Source organism: Capra hircus, chromosome 6 (assembly GCF_001704415.2).
Source record: "Capra hircus breed San Clemente chromosome 6, ASM170441v1, whole genome shotgun sequence".
In the NCBI taxonomy this organism is placed as follows: Eukaryota; Metazoa; Chordata; class Mammalia; order Artiodactyla; family Bovidae; genus Capra; species Capra hircus.
This window is the reverse complement of record NC_030813.1, coordinates 71,430,858-71,453,141: the sequence shown is the minus strand read 5'-3', so window position 1 is coordinate 71,453,141 and position 22,284 is coordinate 71,430,858. Positions and strand designations below refer to the sequence as shown.

The window sequence follows — 22,284 nt, the reverse complement described above, 5'->3', positions numbered from 1 at the left end:
TCGGGTGGTAATACTTTTTTAATCTGTAAATAACTATCATATTAATAGTTATTAATAGTGGTAAAACAGACCATTTTTGTATTTTTGAAATGTATTGGAAAAATTTCTTTTGTATGCATAACTACTTCTAATAGGAATCCTAGATCAAGTCTAAATTAAACTTCCTCCATTTTATATATTTCAATCTATAGTAGTAATACAGTTTTATAATATGGCATCTAATAAACCTTGTTTTGAAGTATAGAAGTTCTATATTTAGAGTAAGAGAAGTCGATTCCTTTGAAAATTATATTAGAACACTGTTTCATGAATTTTTATTTCTAGGCATGTGAGTCTGCACAGGGAGGTAATGCCACATTTAAAGAATCTGTTACAGAAAACTCAGCGAGCGCTTCATTAATGTTACCATCCATTGTTATATTAATGGAAGGAACATTCTCATCTCATTTTGCCCTGTTCTGAACAACTTACATGTATTATTTTCATTATTCATAGTCACAGTTGTATAATAGAAAGTAGGTACTGTTATTATCTCCACAAGTAAACTGAGACACAGAAAGGCTAACTAATTTATTTACAGTCCCATAACATTGGTGGCAGACGTCAAAAAGTCTACAAACAATAAATGCTGGAGAGGGTGTGGAGAAAAGGGAACCCTCTTACACTGTTGGAGGGAATGCAAACTAGTACAGCCACTGTGGAGAACAGCATGGAGATTCCTTAAAAAACTGGAAATAGAACTGCTGTACCCAGCAGTCGTACATACACACTGAGGAAACCAGAACTGAAAGAGACACGTGTACCCCAGTGTTCATTGCAGCACTGTTTATAATAGCCAGGACATGGAAGCAACCTAGATGTCCATCAGCAGATGAATGGATAAGAAAGCTGTGGTACTTATACACAATGGAATACTATTCAGCTATTGAAAAGAATGCATTTGAGTCAGTTCTAATGAGGTAGATGAAACTCGAACCTATTATACAGAGTGAAGTAAGTCAGAAAGAAAAACAGCAGTACAGTATATTAACACATATATATGGAATTTAGAAAAATGGTAACGATGATCCTATATGTAAGACAGCAAAAGAGACATAGATGTAAAGAACAGACTTTTCTGTGGGAGAAGGTGAGGGTGGGATGATTTGAGAGAATAGCATTGAAACATGTGTATTACCATATGTGAAATAGATGACCAGTCCAAGTTCAATGCATGAAATAGGGCACTCAAAACTGGTGCACTGGTACAACCCAGAGGGATGGGATGGGGAGCGAGATGGGAGGGGGTTCAGGATTGGGGGATACAGGTAGACGTGGCTGATTCATTCCGATGTGTGGCAGAAACCACCACAATATTGTAAAGTAATTAGCCTCCAATTAAAAAAACAAACAACCTTGGTGGCAGAAATAGGATTAGAGTCTGGACCTCCTTCTTTACCACATGCTGTTTGTTCATTCTTTGTTTCAGAAGTTTGTTTTAATAAATAGGTTTCATTTGCCTCTCTGATCCTCCTTCCCAAATCTTTCATCTTGAGTGTCCTCTAAAGCTTAATTAGATATTTAATGTAGCTTCATGTCTTAGGCTGGTTTATAAACCTCTCTCTATGAAAATAAAGCATGTTACATAATATCACGAAAGAAATATTTTTCACTTCGAGTGATATGGGCACTAGGCTCCGTGATGTATTAAAAAAAACCTGACACCTCTATTAACTAGCTGGATAATTTTCGACAAGCAATTTTAAGTATGTAGACTTTGATTTCCTCATGAATAGTGACGGGTTGGAGGAGAGAGCACGAACACGATTCCGGTCCAGCCTGTGTTAAGGTTTTGTCCACTGAATACCAGTCTATTAAAAATGAATTTTATGGTCAAAGAAAATTAGGTAAGAGTTCATAATCTCTCCAACACCAGAATCTTGACGGATTAGCATACTCAAGGCTTTGAGAAGAACAAATTTTCCCAAGTTAATTTAACACAGATCCCATTTTATGCTTAATATCTGCTAAAAGACTTTTGAACTTATAATCTGCAAAGAATGTTTTGGGAAATACTGCTTGAAATACTGTTTTGGGAAACCAGCTACTTGAAATAATTAAGTTTTTCTGATTTTGGTAAGTTAAGGTTTAGAAGTAAATGCCTCTAAAATGCTATACTTGGACTTCCTGGTGGTCCAGTGGTTAAAAATCCACCTGCCACTGCAGAGGACATGGGTTCAAGTTCCTGGTCTGGGAAGGTCCCACAGGCTGCAGGGAAACTAAGCCTGTGTACCACAACTGTTGAAGCCCACGCCGTGGAGCCTGTGCTCTGCAATAAGAGAGACCATTTTAGTAAGAAGCCCGCACACCGCAGCTGGAGCAGAGCCTCAGCTCACCCAAAACTAGAGAAAGCTTGGATGTAGCAACGAAGACCCAGTACAGCCAAAAAATAAAAGATGCTGTGTTTGCAGAGGGTGAGGGGTAGGGTATGGGGAGTACAGCTCAGGTGTGATTACTTATTGCTGTTATCCTTAATATCTTAGCAGGAGAGAGTCAGTATGTGAATAATTTATTGTCAAGTATTTGGACATTTATTGTGTATGAAAAATACCTACGATCAGCAATAACAGGCTAAAAGTTGGGTGCTATGGAAGATTTACTATATGTTATTGAAAAGCCAGAAGAATGATAGATAGATAGATAGATATGAATATGAATGATACCTTTGAGTAAAAATCTAGTAATACAAATCAAAAAATATTTTTTCTTCTTAGTAATGCAATACGGAAAAGGCAAATCTTGTTACTATAGGTTCCTGACCAAAGGACAGCAGTGGATTTGGCTTCAAACTCATTATTATATCACTTACCATCAGTGGAATTCAAGGCCAGAGTTTATTGTTTGTACTCATACCGTAGTAAGGTAATACTTCTTTTATAGAATTTCTGAATATGGAAACATTCATAATGATTCTGGAATGTAGTTTTATGTATGACTTATTACAAAGTACAGAGTGATTTTTTTCTCTTTTATTTCTCAGTATTTTTTTCAATATTCAGTATTATTTTCTATATTATTGAAAATATTCATATTTTCAATTTATTATTAAATTTACTTATAGGCATTAGATAGAAATAAAGATAACATAATTTCTGACATAAGTTTTATGGTTTAGAGCAGATGTTGTAACTGTCTTTTGTATACCACAGTCAGTCATGCAAAAGGAGAGCTGGAGTAGATAAAGCATACTGTTCCTTTATTTAATTCCTCTTGATTTAGGTCCTGTGTGGTTACAGATCATTTATAGTAGTACATTAAACTTTTTAGATATGTAAAAAAAAGAAATTTGAATTAAGATACACTCTATATAGTGCTATATATGTATATGTTTTAGGGTTTTTTTGGTACATAGAAAATAGTCAAATTTGTGATGAACAAATGAGATACATAATGAACATTGAATTGTTGCACCTCTGCAGTGTTTTAAATGAATGATCAAACACTGAAATTCCGTTTTTTTCCACTTGTAGTTATGCAGAAGTTAGGGCTGAAAGACGACGAGAACTTGGCATTGAAGAGTCTCTTCCAGAGACAGCTGCTGACAAAGTATGTATCTTACATGTTTTTAAAAAATTATTTCTTCTCAATGAATAACAAGACAATAATTTATAGAAAAATTGTTTTTCAAATATTTCATTTACTTGTAATTATAACTATAGTATTTATTTTTATATTAAATTTAATATTTTAAAACCTCATGTGTTTTTAAAAAAGATTTGATGGGCCTGCTATTTAGAGATCATTATATGAAACATGTATGATCTCAGAATTAAACTAACATTTATTACAATCTGCTAGGCTCTGGTTTTTATATGAAACATGAAATGTCGTTTATTTCTCAGACATCCTTATATCCCCACTTTGAAAATATTAAAACTGAGCTTAAAGTCTCAAAGTGAATATATCCCCACTTTGAAAATATTAAAGCTGAGCTTAAAGACTCCTGACTGGAAAGTTATAGTCAGATTTTGAACACTGGTTTCTTTTTTTATTATATCAGGTAGAAATATAGTGTATTAGCTACCTATTGCTATGTAACAAACCTTAATGATATAAAATAACATACATATATTATCTCAGTAGTTTCTGTGAGTCAAGAATCCAGACACAGTTTAGTTGGGCACTCTGCTTCAGAATTGGTCATGGGTCTGTACTCAAGGTTTCAGTCCAGGGTCCCTCACAAGCCTGTAATCAAGGTGTCAGTGGAGCCACAGTCATCTCCAGGTTCTCTTTCCAGGCTCACTTAGTGGTTGAAATGCATATGAACACCACAACAGGATATCACTTCATACCTGTAAGAATGGCTGTTATCAGAAAGGCAATAAATAGCAAGTATTGGCAAGGATATGGAGAAAAGGGAACCCTCATGAACTGTTGGTGGGATTGTAAGTTGGTGCAGTCACTACAGAAAATAGTATGGAAATTCCTCAAGAAATTAAAAATAGTATGATAAAAAAAATAAAAATAGTATGATAGAACAGTTTCACTTCTTAGTATTTACCTGAAGAAAAAACAATTGTAAAGACTTATATATCCCTATGTTCATTGCAGGATTATTTACAATAACTAAGATACAGAATACCAAACCACCTGACCTGCCTTTTGAGAAATCTGTATGCAGGTCAGGAAGCAACAGTTAGAACTGGACATGGAACAACAGACTGGTTCCAAATAGGAAAAGGAGTATGTCAAGGCTGTATATTGTCACTCTGCTTATTTAACTTACATGCAGAGTACATCATGAGAAATGCTGGGCTAGAAGAAACACAAGCTGGAATCAAGATTGCCAGGAGAAATATCAATAATCTCAGAGATGCAGATGATACCACCCTTATGGCAGAAAGTGAAGAGGAACTAAAAAGCCTTTTGATGAGAGTGAAAGTGGAGAGTGAAAAAGTTGGCCTAAAGCTCAACATTCAGAAAACGAAGATCATGGCATCTGGTCCCATCACTTCATGGGAAAGAGATGGGGAAACAGTGGAAACAGTGTCAGACTTTATTTTTCTGGGCTCCAAAATCACTACAGATGGTGACTTCAGCCATGAAATTAAAAGATGCTTACTCCTTGGAAGAAAAGTTATGACCAACCTAGATAGTATATTCAAAAGCAGAGACATTACTTTGCCGACTAAGGTCCGTCTAGTCAAGGCTATGGTTTTTCCTGTGGTCATGTATGGATGTGAGGGTTGGACTGTGAAGAAGGCTGAGCGCCGAAGAATAGATGCTTTTGAACTGTGCTGTTGGAGAAAACTCTTGAGAGTCCCATGGACTGCAAGGAGATCCAACCAGTCCATTCTGAAGGAGATCAGCCCTGGTATTTCTTTGGAAGGAATGATGCTAAAGCTGAATCTGCAGTACTTTGGCCACCTCATGCGAAGAGTTGACTCATTGGAAAAGACTCTGATGCTGGGAGGGATTGAGGGCAGGAGGAAAAGGGGACGACAGAGGATGAGATGGCTGGCTGGCATCACGGACTCAATGGATGTGAGTCTGAGTGAACTCCAGGAGTTGGTGATGGACAGGGAGGCCTGGCGTGCTGCGATTCATGGGGTCACAAAGAGTCAGACACGACTGAGCAACTGAACTGAACTGAAGATACAGAAACAAGTAAAGATGTGGTATATACATATAGTAGACTCAATCATAAAAAATGAAATATTGCTTTTTGTGACAGTATGAATGGATCTTGGGGCCATGATACTAAGGGAAATAAGTCAAAAAAGACAAATTATCTCACTTATATGTAGAATTTAAAAAACAAAACAAATGAGCAAGCAGACCAGACTCATAGAGAACAAACTGCTGATTGCCAGAGTGAGGCATTGGGGTGTGAGATGGGGCAAAATAGGTGAAGGGGGTTAAGAGGTGTAAACTTTCAGTTGTAAAATATGCCATAGCATAAGAAAAATTATAAGTGCTTTCCTCAGAAAATATCTTTTATTAAAACATAATGGATCTTTTTCCTCTAAGCCGTCATAGTCTTTTTGGAAAAATTCTTCCATGTGGGACCCATGAGAGCAGAGAACTTGTCTGTGTTATTTGCTGCTATATTCTCAGCATCTTGAGCCATGGAAGGCAATTTTTAAATTGAAATATAGAAGATGCAAAATTTATTAGTTTTAGGTATACAACATAGTGATTCAGCATTTAAATATATTACAAAATGAATGTGTCTAGTCCCCATACAAAGTCTTTTGGAATTGAAACAAAAATAAATGGTACCTAATTAAGCTTAAAAGCTTTTGTACAGCAAAGGAAACCGTAAACATAATGAAAAGACATGGGAAGAATGGGAGAAAACACTGGCAAACGAAGTAACTGACAAGGGATTAATCTCCAAAATATGCAGATAGCTCATGAAGCTCATTATCAAAAAACAAATGACTCAACCAAAAGATGGGCAGAAGATCTGAATAGACATTTCTCTAAAGAAGACATACAGATGGCCAGTAGGCACATGAGAAGATTGTTCAGCATCGCTCATCATTAGAGAATTACAGATAAAAACTACAATGAGGGTATCACCTCACACTGGGCAGAATGACCATTATCAAAAAGTGACCATCAGTAACAGCTGAAGAGGATGTGGAGAAGAGGGAGCCGTCCTACTTTTAGTGGGAATGTAAATAAGCACAACCACTATGGAGAACAGTTTGGGAGGTTCCTCAACAAACAAAAAGAGAGCTCCCAGATGATCCAGCAGTCCCCCTCCTGGGCATATATCTGCAGAATCCGTAATTTGAAAGGATACATGCACCCCAGCGTTCAGTTGCAACACTATTTACAATATTCAGGATATGGTAGCACCCTAAGTGTCCATCAGTAGATGAATGGATAAAGAAGTTGTGGCACATATATACAGTGGGATATTACTTAGCCATAAAAAAGAAGGCAGCAACATGGATGTCCCTAGAGATTATCATACCAAGTGAAGTCAGTCAGAGAAAGAATCATATTGCTTATATGTGAAATCTAAAAAATGATACAGATCAACTTATTTACAAAACAGAAATAGTCTCACAGACTTAGAGAACAGACTTGTGGTTACTGAAGGGGAAAGGTAGGTGGGAGGGATAAATTAGGGTGTTGGGATTAACATATATGTGCAGTATTATATATAAAACAGCTAATCAACAAGGACCTACTGTATAGCACAGAAAACTCTACCCAATACTCTGTAATAACCTATGGGAAAAGAATTAGAAAAAGGATAGATATATATACAAAAAAATCACCTTGCTGTACATCAGAAAGTAATGCAATGTTGTAAATCATCTATACTCCAATTTAAAAAAAAATCAGTAAGGACAGTACTGAGCCAGGAGTAGAGAAACTTTAATTCAGCTACTTAGTGAGGAGTAAGCACAAGGTGAGTAAATGACTACAGCAAGGAGAGATAGTGAGTTACTTGGTGTGATAATGTGGCGTTCATAGCTGTGAGTTTTGGGAAAGGTGGAAGGGAGAATGTTCAGGCCAGAGCAGTAGGAAGACTTCTGTTCTACCTCCGGAGCAGAGGTCTGAAGATTGAGGGAAAGGAAACTCCAGCTGCCTAAGAGACCTACAAGGAAAGTGGTATCCTTTGGGGGTAGGGGGTGGGGGGTTCTAGGTTTTAGTCAGAGGACGCCAATGAAGGAATGTTCATCAGTGAGGTTGAGAATACAGCTTTTGCTGCTTAGGGAAACTGAAGGCAGGCAGAAGGGTTTCAGGAGCTGGGAGAGGGTGGGAGATGGAGACAAAACAGGATGTGAAGAGCAATTAGAGTGCAGGACAGTGGGCGTTGTGTCACATAACCCATTTTTTCCTTTTGTGATAGTAGTAATTTTGAAATCATATTTATTTATATCTGTGTATACGCACACATTGCCTTCTATGTAGCTTCCCTGCAATAGGGAATAGTATTTATTGTTGCTTAATTCACTGTTGCATATGGAGGTTCTTTGACGGACCCTCTTTGACACTTTGCTCCACTATAATGAGCAAACAGAAGATGGGTCTATTTATATACCTGGTATGTTAATAGGTGGGCTCAGCTGGTAAAGACTCCGCCTGCAATGCAGGAGACCCCAGTTTGATTCCTGAATTGGGAGGATCCCCTGGAGAAGGAAATGGCTACCTACTCCAGTATTGTTGCCTGGGAAATCCTGTGGACAGAGGAGACTGGCAGGCTACAGTCCATGGGGTCACAGAGTTGGACATGACTGAGTGACTAAGCATAGCACAGCATGTTAATACGTAGAGTTACATATATGGTGGTGGCAAGTATTTTCATCTATATAAAACAGAGCTCTCTGTGGAGAGAGAGGGAGAAAGAGGTTTAAGAACTTCTGGAAAGTATGGAATAACTGTGGAGAGTAGGAAAGTGAGCCCGCTGGAAAACGTAATGTTTCTGCTTAGTGTTATGTATCATTTTAAGTTGACTGTAATTGTCTCTAAAGGAACAAGTGAACTGGAAAGCTCAGACAGGGAAGTGTGGTTTAAAGTTGGATTTTAATTTGTGTTTTTAGAGGCACACAGATTACCAGATTTAGAGTAATCTGGTAATGAAGAGTAGAGACTGAATCAGGTAGAACAGAGGAAGAAGTTATTAGCAATGAGGAGTTCCTAGAAAGCTGAGAGGCCAGGACAGGGTATTGCATGAATCATCCATATAGATACTGAATTCTGGAGAAGGTCAGAGTTGGTGTGAAGAAGATGATTTTGAGCAGTCAAATGCTGAGTTCCAAAGATACTTACAGTGCCTTTATAAACTAAAGTGTCTGTTGGTTGTTTTTTTTTTTTAATCTGATTTGAAATATATGTAACAAAATTTACCATCTCAACCAGTTTTAAGTTCAGTGGTGTTAAGTACATTCACAGTGTTGTGTAAGCATTACCACCATCCATCACCAAAACTTTTTCATCTTTCCAAACTGAAATTCCATACCCACTCAACAGCAACTCCCCATTCCCTCCTCTCCAACCCTGGGCAGCCACCTTACGACTGTGACTTTGATTCCTATAGGTACCTTATGTAAGTGGAATCATACAGTATTTGTCTGTATATGATTGACTTATTTCACTCAGCATAATATTCTCAAGGTTCATCTATATTGTAATGTGTCAGAGTTTCCTTTTGAAAGATAAACAGTATTCCATTGTGTGTATATATACCATGTTTTGTTTATTCATTCATCCATCGATGGACATGAGTTGCATCCATCTTTTTGACTGTTGTGGTTAATGCTGCTAGGAACATGGCTTACAAATACACATTTGACTCCCTGCTTTTAATTCTTGGGCATATACCCAGAAATGAAATTGTTGGATCATATAGTAATTCTATATTTAATTTTTTGAGGAGCTGTTACACTTTTCCATAGTAGCTCTGCTGCTGCTGCTGCTGCTAAGTCACTTCAGTCGCTATGGAAATGTTTTATGCATTCTTATCACGCTTCCCAGGTGGCTCAGTGGTAGAGAATCCACCTGCCATTGCAGAAGACACAGGAGATTTGAGTTCAGTCCTTGGCTCGGGAAGATCCCCTGGAGGAGGAAATGGCAACCCACTCCAGTATTCTTGCCTGGAGAATCCCATGGACAGAGGAGCCTGGTGGGCTGCAGTTCGTAGGGTCGCAAAGAGTTGGACGTGACTAAGCAGCTGAACACCCCCACCCCCAGTGGCATTGCACAAGGGTGCTAGTTTCTTCATATCCTCACCAACACTCGTTATTTTCTAATTTTTTTGGTAATAGCCATCTTGATAGATGTAAAGTGTATTTCTTGGTTTTGATTTGCATTTCCCTAATGATTAATGATACTAAGTATCTTTTCATGTATTTATTGGCCATTTATATATCTTCTTGGAGGAAATCTCTATGCAAGACTTTTACCTATTTTTTAATTGAATTTTTTGGTTTTTTTTTTTTGCTGTTGAGTGGTAGGAGCTCTTTATATATTCTGAGTGTTAATTCTTTATCAACTAAATGACTTACAAACGTTTTCTCCCATTCCGTGGTACATTTCCACTTTGTTCATAGTGCATTACGGTTGCCTGTGCTTTAGTGTCATATCCAAGAAATCATTGCCCAGTGAAGTGTTATAAAGCCTCCCTCCTTTTTTCCCTAAAAGTTTTATAGTTTTAGTTCTAAAGTTTAGATCTTTGATCCATTTTGAGTTAACGTTTATATATGGTATAAGGTAATAGTCCAACTTTATTCCTTTGCATCTGTTGTTTCTTTCAGTAGAGAAGGAAACCAAAACTTTCTGGCTATAAAAAATAAATTTTCACTTCTTTACCTAGTTATTACACAGGTACACTTGCCTTGTTATGGTTGAAAACTGAATTTGGGGAGGGGAAATTAGCAAGCGATATACTAATTTGGGACCTCTGAACTGAACCACAGAAGACATTTACTTTACTCTTGTCTCCTTAGAGCCAAGATTCTGGGTCTGATAATCGTATAAATACAGTCAGTCTCAAGGAAGCGTTGGAAAGGTTTGATCACAGCCCAACTCCTTCTGCTTCCTCCCGGAGTTCAAGAAAATCATCTCACACAGCGGTCTCGGACCCTTCCTGTGAGTACCCTAGCTTGAAAGTAGACTTCCCTTTAAAGATGCCCTTCTAAATTGTTTGCATTATTGTTACCAGCGTTTTTCATCAGCTGCCACTTTCAAATGATGAGTGTTTACATTTCTGAAATACAGTAACTTTTGCAGTGAGCAAGAGGCACATTGTTCACATTTGGCAAAGAATTAATTTATAAAGTAACCTATAAAACATGTAGGTAGTGATGTTGGTATTGGTATTTTTAATCATCCCTCAGACAGAAAGCAAAACTATTACAGTAATTCCTTTTTTATTGATAGCACCTGTAAGTGTTCTTGGTTTACTTTTTTGAAAGTGTTTAGTGTGTATTTTGTCTTTATGAAAACATGCATGATTGTCATTAAATTAATACACTTTAAAATTTTTTTAGAAGAATCTAGCACTTTTATTTCTCAGATACTAAAACTGACTATAATGAAAAAGGGACTTGTTTGAACTACTTGACATCTACATCATGGGTGGAACATCAAAGTGGTTAAACATAGAATATCTGAGATTTTAGGGGAAAAAATGTCCTTATTATAGGTATTTCTTTTTAAAGAAAAAAATTTATTTTACTGTTGTAAGCAGACTTAAAATGAAATCCTTTAAGTGTATGATACATTATTGTTGACTCTAGGTATAATATTTTACTGCAGATCTCCAGAGTTTATTCATTGTGCTTTTCTGAAACTTTATGCCCACTAATTAATAACTCCCCATTCCCCGCCCCCCACCTTGGCAGTTACCATTGTGCTTTGTTTCAATGCGTTTGACTGTTTTAAGTAACCTCATATCATTATGAGATACTTGTTTTTTCTGTCATTGCCTATTTCATTTAGCATCATGGCCTAAAGTTTCATTCATGCAACATATTGTAGAATAGCCTTCCTTTTTCAGGATGAATAGCAGTATTTCATTGTATGTATAGATCACCTTTTATTAGCCCTTTCACCTGTCAACAAACATTTAGATTGTCTCCACAGCTTGTCTGTTGTGAATGGCGCTGCAGTGCACACTGGAGCGCTATCATCTCTTTGAGATGCTGGCTTCAGTTTTTCTTCATGAATACTCAGAAGTGGGATTTCTGGTTCATATATGGTAGTTCTAATCTTAATTCTTTTGAAAAATGGCCATACTGTTTCCACAGTATCTATATCATTTCTCATCCCCATCAACAGTGTGCAAAGTTTCCAGACCTTCACAAAAGTTCTCACCAATACTTGTCTTTAGATTTTTTTTTTTGAACAGTTGATAAGGTTTTTTTGTTGTTGTTGATTTACAATGTGATTTTTTGATAGTAACCATTCTTTAGAGGTAGAGGTGATGTCTCATTGTGGTTTTGATTTGCATTTCCCTGATATTTAGTGGAATATTGAGTATTATTTCACATACACTGGCCATCTCTGTGTCTTGTTTGAGTAAATATCTATTCAAGTCCTTAGGCCATTTTTAAATTAAGTTATTGGTTTTTTCTATTATAGAATTGTAGGGGTAGTAACCATTTTATATTTGAAATTTTCCTATTTCAGATGTTTTCTTTATCCTTAAAAAGAGGTAATTAAAATAAATCATCTTGTTGTCACAGACTTCACTTTTATTGTATCATTTAGAAAAACAACTCTTTTACAGACCACTTTTATTCACTGGAAAGCATTTTGAGATTGATCTTTGAAAATTGTATTTTTCAAGTACTAATGCTATTCTGTTTCTGTTGACCAACCTTAGCTACACCAACAAAGATGCCAACAGATACTAGCACTCCTCCTAGACAACATTTACCAGCTCATGAAAAGATGGCACAAAGGAGATCATCATTTAGTAGTCAGGTAAACTCTTCATATAGTATGTTTCTGAATAAAGATTTATTAAAAGGGGTGGGGGGGAATCATCTAAATATTCATAAATTCATTTATTCATTATCCCTTGCTATGAAATTCAAAATAGTTGTTGATATACAACAGTTACTCAAGGTCTTCATTTTTTTGTGTAGTAGTCAAACATACAAGTCCTTTTGATTATTTTTCAGATAAAATGTTAGATTTTTTTTAAATTATGGAAAGCTGATAATTTAGAGCCATTTTATATCTAATTTCAAATACCAGTCACTTTCAGTAAAGTCCAGGCAACTCTTATTGAGAGCCCATGCGAGATAATGTACCAGATGCCTTGAAAGATAGAAAGATAGATAGGGACCAAGCATTTCCAGCTTAGAGGGAGAGACAGGCCTGTGCTCATCTGAAAATGTAGGAGGCTCATCTGAAAGCTGTAATTCAGTTATAAAGATGCCATGGTGGTGTTTCTGGTGGGAGTATTCATGTATAGAAATGATTGTCACCCAGTTTTGTTTTTTATTTTGCTTCTAGTCTATAAATTCCCAGACTGTTGGTCAGTCATTAACACAGCCTGTGATGTCTCAATCTGCAAATTTACCAGTTCCACAAGGCATGTCCCAGGTATTTTTATTTGTTTCTGTTAAATATTTTTTAATTATAAATAGTCTTTAAGCTACTAGTGGGGCTTCCCTCACAGCTCAGTCGGTAAAGAATCTGCCTGCAATGCAGGAGACCCCAGTTCGATTCCTGGGTCGGGAAGATCTGTTGGAGAAGGGATAGGCTACCCCCTCCAGTATTCTTGGGCTTCCCTTGTGGCTCAGCTGGTAAAGAATCTGCCTGCAATGTGGGAGACCTGAGTTCGATCCCTCGGTTGGGAAGATCCCCTGGAGAAGGGAAAGGCTACCCACTCCAGTATTCTGGCCTGGAGAATTTCATGGACTGTATAGTCCATGGGGTTGCAAAGAGTCAGACACAACTGAGTGACTTTCACTTTCAAGCTACTAGTGATTTTTAAAAATATAGAGTAATGGAGTAAATCTCAATTGTGGACGTTTAGAATACCTGGGGATTTTTTGATTGTCAGTGATATTGGGGTGCCTCTGGTACTTTAGTTGTCTTTAGGATTCATGACAGTTTTGGCACAACAAAAAGCTATCCCGATTAATCCCTGTTGAGAAATACTGTGGTGGCTCAGATGGTAAAGAATCTGCCTGCAGTACAGAAGACCTGGGTTTGATCCCTAGGTTAGGAAGATTCCCTGGTAAAAGGAGTGGCTACCGACTCCAGTATTCTTGCCTGGAGAATTCCGTGGACAGAGAGGCCTAGAGGTCTATAGTCCATGAGGTCACAAAGAGTTGGACATGACTGAGTGACTAACACTTTCACTTTTCATAGAAAAATATTAAAGATGAAATGTAGTTGTCCATTTTGTTCTTCCCATGGATATTGGAAGAATTTAGTAATTTTATTCATATATTCATTTGTTTATATATAAGCCATTTATTAAGCTCCTTATCAGATATTGTAGGTGCTGGCAGTGCAAATATATCTATACTAAGAAACTTTATTACATCTAGAGGGAATGATAGATAACTACAAATATCTATGCTCAAGGTCTAAAGCTTGACACGTGAGCACATTAGATGGACTCTTAATTGCTGAGGAAGTGAAAGAATTTTCTGGAAGAATTGTTACTTAGGCTGAGTCCCAAAGGAGGCTTAAATATAAAAGCTAGCAAGACAAAGGAGAGGTATTATAAAAGTGACACTTTTGATTATAACTTCGCAACTTTTATCACTGCACTCACTCAGTGCCTCAGACAAATGAAAAGTACTAAGTTGTGCTAGAAATGATCCAAAATTTTCTGTTTTGTTTGATGCTGAAGCTATCTCCACATTGTCTTAATTTCAAATAATATTAACACTGCTGCTGCTGCTGCTAAGTCGCTTCAGTCGTGTCCGACTCTGTGCGACCCCATAGACGGCAGCCCACCAGGCTCCCCCGTCCCTGGGATCCTCCAGGCAAGAACACTGGAATGGGTTGCCATTTCCTTTTCCAATGCATGAAAGTGAAAAGTGAAAGTCAAGTCACTCAGTCTTGTCCGACTCCTAGCGACCCCATTTTTTTTTTTAATGTTTTATTTTATTTTATTTTTTTTTAAATTTTAAAATCTTTAATTCTTACATGCGTTCCCAAACATGAACCCCCCTCCCACCTCCCTCCCCATAACATCTCTCTGGGTCATCCCCATGCACCAGCCCCAAGCATGCTGTATCCTGCATCAGACATAGACTGGCGATTCAATTCTTACATGATAGTATACATGTTAGAATGTCATTCTCCCAAGTCATCCCACCCTCTCCCTCTCCCTCTGAGTCCAAAAGTCCATTATACACATCTGTGTCTCTTTCCCTGTCTTGCATACAGGGTCGTCATTGCCATCTTCCTAAATTCCATATATATGTGTTAGTATACTGTATTGGTGTTTTTCTTTCTGGCTTACTTCACTCTGTATAATCGGCTCCAGTTTCATCCATCTCATCAGAACTGATTCAAATGAATTCTTTTTAACGGCTGAGTAATACTCCATCGTGTATATGTACCACAGCTTTCTTATCCATTCATCTGCTGATGGACATCTAGGTTGTTTCCATGTCCTAGCTATTATAAACAGTCCTAGCGACCCCATGAACTGCAGCCTACCAGGCTCTTCTGTCCATGGGATTTGCCAGGCAAGAGTACTGGAGTGGGTTGCCATTGCCTTCTCTAATATTAGCACTAGGTATCTAAAAATACCTTTATCGTATATGGTTGTTACTTCAGTTGTGCTTAGTTGCTCAATCATGTCCAACTCTTTGTGACCCCAAGGACTGTAGCCCACCAGACTCCTCTGTCCATGTGGTTCTCCAGGCAAGAATACTGGAGTGGGTTGCCATGCCCTCCTTCAGGGGATCTTCCCAACCCAGGGATTGAACCCAGGTCTCCTGCATTGCAGGCAGATTCTTTACCATCTGAGCCACCAGACATATATAATTATAGCTATTATATATTATGATACTTGTACAAATATATTGACATTGCTGTAAACTGTCATAATCTAACAATCTAATTGTCATAATCTTGACTTGTAGCAACACATAATTGTGTAAGGTATTTATAGCAGCACTATATTATTAAATAGTATCTGGAGTAGTTTTTATCAGCACTGAATCCTCAAATAAGTATTCAAATCTCATTTCATTCAGTGATAAAGCCAAACACTTTTCCTCTTAGTTCTTTGATATTATTTCCCATTATTCTGCTGTGTTTATTTTTATTTTCTTATTTGTATTTAATAGAAATTCTTCAAGCGGTGACAGTATGATGTTTACCTAAGTGTATAAATAACTTTAGGATACAATATATTTATATGATATAAATATAAATATAAAATTTCAAATAAAAAATTAAGGCATGAGGATATTAAATTTGTAATATTTTTTCATACCTAGTGTAATCTGATGTTTGATCTGGTTATTGTCAACTTCAGAAGTCAGAGTTGTATACTTTGAAAAGTAATGTTCAATATTCTCAAAACAAACTTTCAAAGATAGGGTAAAAAAGCTTTTGGGGTGTCATTTGCTTTTACATGCATTGTAGGAGACTCTTAGGGTAAGACAGATTTCCAATGAAGTGAGATTCTTTCTGCTTTTATACTGCATCCTGTGCTGAATATTCCTGGAAATAAGTAAATGAGCCTATTTAAACTTAAGTGGTGAATCACTAAATGTGCTTAGTTTCAAGCAGTAGTAAATAGAAGCTGTCTATAACTCAGGTGAAGCAGATAGAAGTGAGATTGAAAACCTTACTCTGTAAGTAGAATAACTGTGCTTTTGTTCGCATATGGTGCATTCACTTATAATTGCTTAGTCTTTAAAAGCCTAGGTTTTTGTGTTTGAGAACAATTTGTTGAAAATTTTATGGTTGGTTAGTCTGTCAGATATGTAATGACCTACACAAAGAGGACATTCTTGGGATGACAGAATTTTATGTGAATAACTCTAGGTGCAGACCACTTTTTCATTTGTTTAAAGATCAGGAATGAAGTTCAGGAACTTGTTCTATCAAGTAGTAGCACCACAGTAGGAACTTAGGTCTTTAAAAGCCAGTGTTATGAAGTCATTTGTAATCAGTCAAGCTCTAGTCAGGAGCTGGATGAGAAATTTGAACAGAGATTATATAAAAAATTATTAAATGGTAACAGAGATTAACTACTGAGAGCAGTTAAGAGAATTCAGAAGGATACAGGGAAGACCGGTGTAGAGAGCAGCCACTAAAGGTAAATGAAAGGGAGAGTTGCCAAGGGGCAACAGCTCAGAAGACTCCTTCGACCCTCCTGAACTGCTCCTCCAGGCCAAGCTGAGACTCAGGTCCCATTGGAGATGCTGTGGCTATAGCCACTGAATGGTACACACATTCACTGAAGTGCCACAGACTTGGGCTGGGGAGCAAGCAGCCACTTGCTGGGATACCAGTAAAATTTGCTGGGAAGCTGCCCACTAGCAAGCCAGTGAGACTTGCTGGAAAGCCAGCTGCTGGATGCTGATGACACTCAGTAGGATGCTGCCCACTGGCATAAGAGCACGAAGGAAAAGCACTAGAACCAGAGAGGTAACCCATTCTCCCTTTACAGTATCCCTCCACATCATCACTGACATGACTGCTGGTGCCTGCTGATTAAGGAGAAACATTTATGGGGTCCAGCTCTAGCACCACAAAGCTGAGCAAGGATAGGTGAATTAGGCGTTGAGAAGCAATAAATTAGTAACTGGCATGACAGTCTTAATTCATGTTATACTGCTTGCATTTCACATTTTACAATTATGAGAAGTGATTGTAAAATATGTTACACTTTTTCCATCCACAATACTTAAGTTTCAGTTCTCAGCTCAGTTAGGAGCCATGCAGCATCTCAAAGACCAATTGGAGCAACGGACTCGAATGATAGAGGCGAATATTCATCGGCAACAAGAAGAACTAAGAAAAATTCAAGAACAGCTTCAAATGGTCCATGGTCAAGGACTGCAGGTAAGTTACTACATTTGATTACAAACAAAGCATGCCGTTTGTATTTTGGCTTCTTAGGAAATTGACTTTTCTTAATAAAAAGTGAGATGCAAAAGATATGTTTCATCCATTTAGTTCAGTAAATACTCATTGGTTATCTACTCATTATGATTGCATTTACAGTCGCTAAAGATAATTTGATTCCTAAGAGTGTTTCCATCAGCATTTTTGTTTCTCCAGATTAGAGTCATCTGTTTTAGCAGTCTAATTATTAGTAAGCTTAAATTCCCATAATATCAAAATAATACTTTACATAGACTTTTAGGTATATGTAGGTACAGAATTTAAAATTAATCATCAGTAATTTTTTGAATAGCTTACTGGTAGGTATGATTCAAATTATAGTCTTATTTGGTCAACCAACAGGGCCAAAGTTATATCTATCCGATGCAACTAGGACTTTGGTAAAAACTTCAAGTGAAAACCACTTCTCTCTAATGCCATGAATTATAAATGATGAGTGATGCAGAGCTTCCAATCCACAGACCTTTGAGTAGCTGAGTTTGGGTAACATTAGCGTGTATAATAATCCTCAACATGTAAAGTGTCAAGCAAGTAGAGGTTTTGAAATTTATAACACTTTTTCTGGCAATTAGAAACATGATTAGGGGTTAGGATGATTGAAAGAATGAAAATGAGTATCATATTTTATTCAGTAATTATTTGTTGCTCATTGTTCATTCAGAATGCTTAGTCTTCTTGTTACTTGCTTTTAAAACTTAATTTTTAGCTATTTTTGCTAAAAATGCTCTCATTCTTTTTAATTTAAAAAGATCATTTAAACGTAATCTTTATTTTTAAAGATGTTTTTACAACAGTCAACCCCTGGATTGAATTTTGGTTCTGTTCAACTTTCTTCGGGAAATTCATCTAATATCCAGCAGCTTGCACCTATAAATATGCAAAGCCAGGTTGTTCAAACTAACCAGATTCAAAGTGGAATGAATACTGGACACATTGGCACAACTCAGCATATGATACAACAGCAGACTTTACAAAGTACATCAAGTCAGGTAACGTTATTGAGTACAGTGGGCTAGGGAATGTTCAGTGATTGAAATGTGTGGTGTCGCTAAAACAAAAACAAAAGCTTCATTTTGAACAATATCATATGTAAAACTTTAATAGTAATAATTAGAAACTATAGTATTGAGAGTGATGAAGTATTTTGTGCAAAATTGTTCTTAAATTGTTGAATGTTGAATGCTTCCTGTAGTTCAACATTCAGAGATTTTTTTGCAGTTTGCTTGAAATGAATATACAAACTACTTCTGTGTGTGGAAAAAAAAAAGAAAGTTGCAGGATTCTGACCAGGATATATGTTACCATATGTGAAGAATGTATTTTGTTAGGGCAGTGATGGCTTAATTAACATTCTAGGAAATTTTGGTAATTGACATGCATCTGTGATTGTAAATCTCAAGACTTCGAATGAAATACATAAAAATGTCAAATGTCAGTTACTTTGGGTGTTTAGTAGTTCTTCATGTATATTTTATGTCATCCTTGTTAAGACCATGCTCCTTTTCGAAAATCATAGCTTACCTTCCAGCGAGATATTGAAGATTAATTCATTCTCAGATATTACAAGTTATTCCTTGATGGTTCAGTTTCTCCCAGAGTAGTATGTTCTGCCACTTCTTTTTCTGTCATGTCAACTATTGTTAGAATGATTAGTAGTAGAAGCATAATTCCTGAATAAATTTTTTTCTATCTGTAAAATCTTCTGTTTTCTAGCAGAGTCAACAGAATGTACTGAGTGGGCACAGTCAACAAACATCTCTTCCCAGTCAGACACAGAGCACTCTTGCAGCCCCACTGTATAACACTATGGTGATTTCTCAGCCGACGGCCGGAAGCATGGTCCAGATTCCATCTAGTATGCCACAAAACAGTTCCCAGAGTGCTGCAGTAACTACATTCACTCAGGACAGACAGATCAGGTAGTTGTCATGTTTCCAAAGATGTCAGTTGTTTGATAATAAAACAATACTTGGGTTTTTTAATGAGATTTTAATTTATTGCTCACTCTAGAATTTGAAATAAAAACAATGTATCCTTGTTGAAGTACTTTATAATAAAAGAGAAACAGCAAATTTATTTCATTTTATTTCATGTTCAAAAATGTGCTAACATATGGTAGAATCCAAATTCTACACAGGTTTTATGATAGGTTTTGTCTGTATCACTATAAAACTTTTATCTTTTCAGTACAGCTGCTCTTGTGTTGTCAATGCAGTAGCAATGGTTAAGGTATATGCTACCACGGTTTATATGTGTTATGGAGTAAGTTTAGCTCACCTTTCTTGAGTTTTGTTAAGTACTGTACTAAGTGCTCAAAGTATATTATCTCATTTAATTCTTATTAAAAAAAATGTGTGAGGGTCTTTATTTCCCAGGAAAGAATAAAAAATTTGGTCAAAGGTCTGAAGCTGTGAAGGGAGTGAAGAAGAGGATCTGAATTCAAAACTGGGTGTCTGATTTCAGAGCTCAAGTACTGAAACATACACTACACTAAAGTTTTATGGGCAATTCTAGAAAAAAATCACTATCTGTGGCTAATTTTGGTCTTCCAAGTAGCTGACCTAGAAATAGATACTTTTAAAAAAATAACCTTTTCAAATATTAGGAAGAAAGATATCTTTCAAAACTATAGGATTTCTGTAGTCTTAAAAATTACATTTTAAATGCATTTTTTTAATTTTAGTGCAATATAAGTAGACTGCTGCTTTTATAATAAAATCTTGCTGTTGTATTAGACTTTGTAGTAGATTTTATTGAAACTCTATTAATACTTTCCAGAGTGTGAGGAAGCTGCTAGATTGCAGAAGCAATAAGATCAGAGAGAAACTCACTGCTGCTTTTTTGGGACTCAGTTCCTTCAAGTTAAAAAGTCCAGCTTTCAAAGGAAGTGTCATGAATATACTCCATAGAAATATTATAAAGGGCTAGATTTAAAGCCCAAGGGAAAATCTATTAACATAGAATGTTGACATGCATTTTAGAGGACACGGTTTAGCAACTATTTGTAGACAGCTGTATTTGAAGGGGGAAAAACAACTTCAGCAAATATTTGAGTGCCTGCTTTATGAGTATGGCACATTCTTTATCCCAGAAAAGATCAGAATAGTCAAAGCTGTAGAAAGGTGAATAAATCAGTATTATTTGATATGATAAATACGTAGTAGATCTTTGAAAAGGAGGAAGTGAGCAGTTTTATGGGTTGAGGCAAGCAGGTGAAGAGAGGAATGTGGTCAGGGAAAATTTCAGGGAGGAGATACTTGGCCTGTGTCTGAAGCACATTGCTTTAGATATGTGTGTAGCAGAGAGTCACAGGAGGGTATTCTAGGCAGAGGGAGCAGTGTATACAAAGAAAGAAGTTAAAGCCAAAGTAAATTGCAGAATGTCTTTTGGTGCCAGAGAGGAATGAGATATTCTCATACTTAGCAGTGGGCAGTTGGGCAATTCAGATACTAAATTCTTTTAAGATTACAGAGGAATTAGTGCTTAGCACTTCTGTGATTAAGCCACTCTGTAATGTTATTTGCTTGTAAATTTTTCATTATATGTGTTTTTGTATTAAATAATAACTTTAATCCTAAAGTACATAATATACAATGCTTTATTTTTAAGATTTTGCATGGATTCAAAATAGAATTGTTTTGTCTTGTGGAACATTTAAACTGTTAGCATAGATATGCTAAGTGTAGTTATAATTATCTACCTTAAAACAGGTTGTAATTGCAGTTAGGTCATGTTAAATCTACAGTAGAGTCTTATCTTGATTTCCTCACCTTAGTGACCAATGTTAGAAACTAACTTTATCTCACAGAAAAGGCAGATAGAAATGATATTTTTCCCTGAAAAGGCATTGTTTTCTGTTGTTCTTTTATTAAAAACTGTGGAAGCATGAAGATAGTGGGTGGGATGGAATATTAGTGAATTGTAATAGTACATAGTACAGTGGGTACTATGCCTCTTGATAAATTTGTAAATTGAGGGTATTTTTATATGCTGTTAGAATGTCATTTAGTTTTGAAACATAAATGTCAGTTATGTTTATAAGACACAACTTACAATGTAAACATCTATAAACTTAGAGGTTTTTTTAAAATAATTCCTTCAGCACAGGTTTAAGTTTGATTAGCAAAATGAACCATGTGTCACATATATCTAACTCCCAAGTACCTAGTAGTTTTATAAAAAGAAAAAAGTTGATATTTTTAACAGATTAAGAATTTTTTGCATGCGTGCATTACATTTTTTTATTGTGGTGAAATACACATAACAAAATACTCACTATGTTAACCATTTTCACATGTGCAGTTCATTGACATATGAGCAGGTTGGCACCATTGTGACAGTCACTACCATCAATCTCCAGAAATTTTTTCTTCTTCCCAAACTAAAAATCTATATTAATCAGACAATATCCATTCCTCTTCCACCTAACTCTTAGAAACCACCATTCTACTTTCTAAGCACATAAGTCTGTGAGTTTGACTACTCTAGATACTGTATGTAAATGGAATCATATAATGTATGTCTTTTCTACCTGGCTTATTTCACTTGCCATAATGTCTTCAAGGTTCAGCCATGTTATAGCATGCATCAGAATTTCCTTCCTCTTTAAGGCTAAGTGTTATTCAGTTGTAACATATATACCACATTTTGTTGACCCATTTGTCTACTGATGGACACTTGGGTTATATCCATCTTTTGAAAATTGTGAATAGCTGCTGT

The 22,284-nt window shown here is 36.4% G+C and overlaps 1 protein-coding gene across 7 annotated transcripts in view; it reads left to right on the top strand.

Annotated features, from left to right (window-relative positions):
* CLOCK (clock circadian regulator) overlaps nucleotides 1–22,284 on the top strand; it is a 128,876-nt gene that overhangs the window by 95,065 nt on the left and 11,527 nt on the right. For 6 of the 7 annotated variants that reach the window (XM_018049467.1, XM_018049466.1, XM_018049469.1 and 3 more), the window contains 8 exons: nucleotides 2,754–2,901; nucleotides 3,510–3,585; nucleotides 10,449–10,590; nucleotides 12,329–12,429; nucleotides 12,967–13,056; nucleotides 17,350–17,502; nucleotides 18,345–18,554; nucleotides 19,279–19,484. In XM_018049467.1, the coding sequence (XP_017904956.1) occupies nucleotides 2,754–2,901; nucleotides 3,510–3,585; nucleotides 10,449–10,590; nucleotides 12,329–12,429; nucleotides 12,967–13,056; nucleotides 17,350–17,502; nucleotides 18,345–18,554; nucleotides 19,279–19,484 (1,126 nt within the window). The remainder of the gene's footprint in view (nucleotides 1–2,753; nucleotides 2,902–3,509; nucleotides 3,586–10,448; nucleotides 10,591–12,328; nucleotides 12,430–12,966; nucleotides 13,057–17,349; nucleotides 17,503–18,344; nucleotides 18,555–19,278; nucleotides 19,485–22,284) is intronic. The other variant, XM_018049470.1, reaches the window with a different exon arrangement.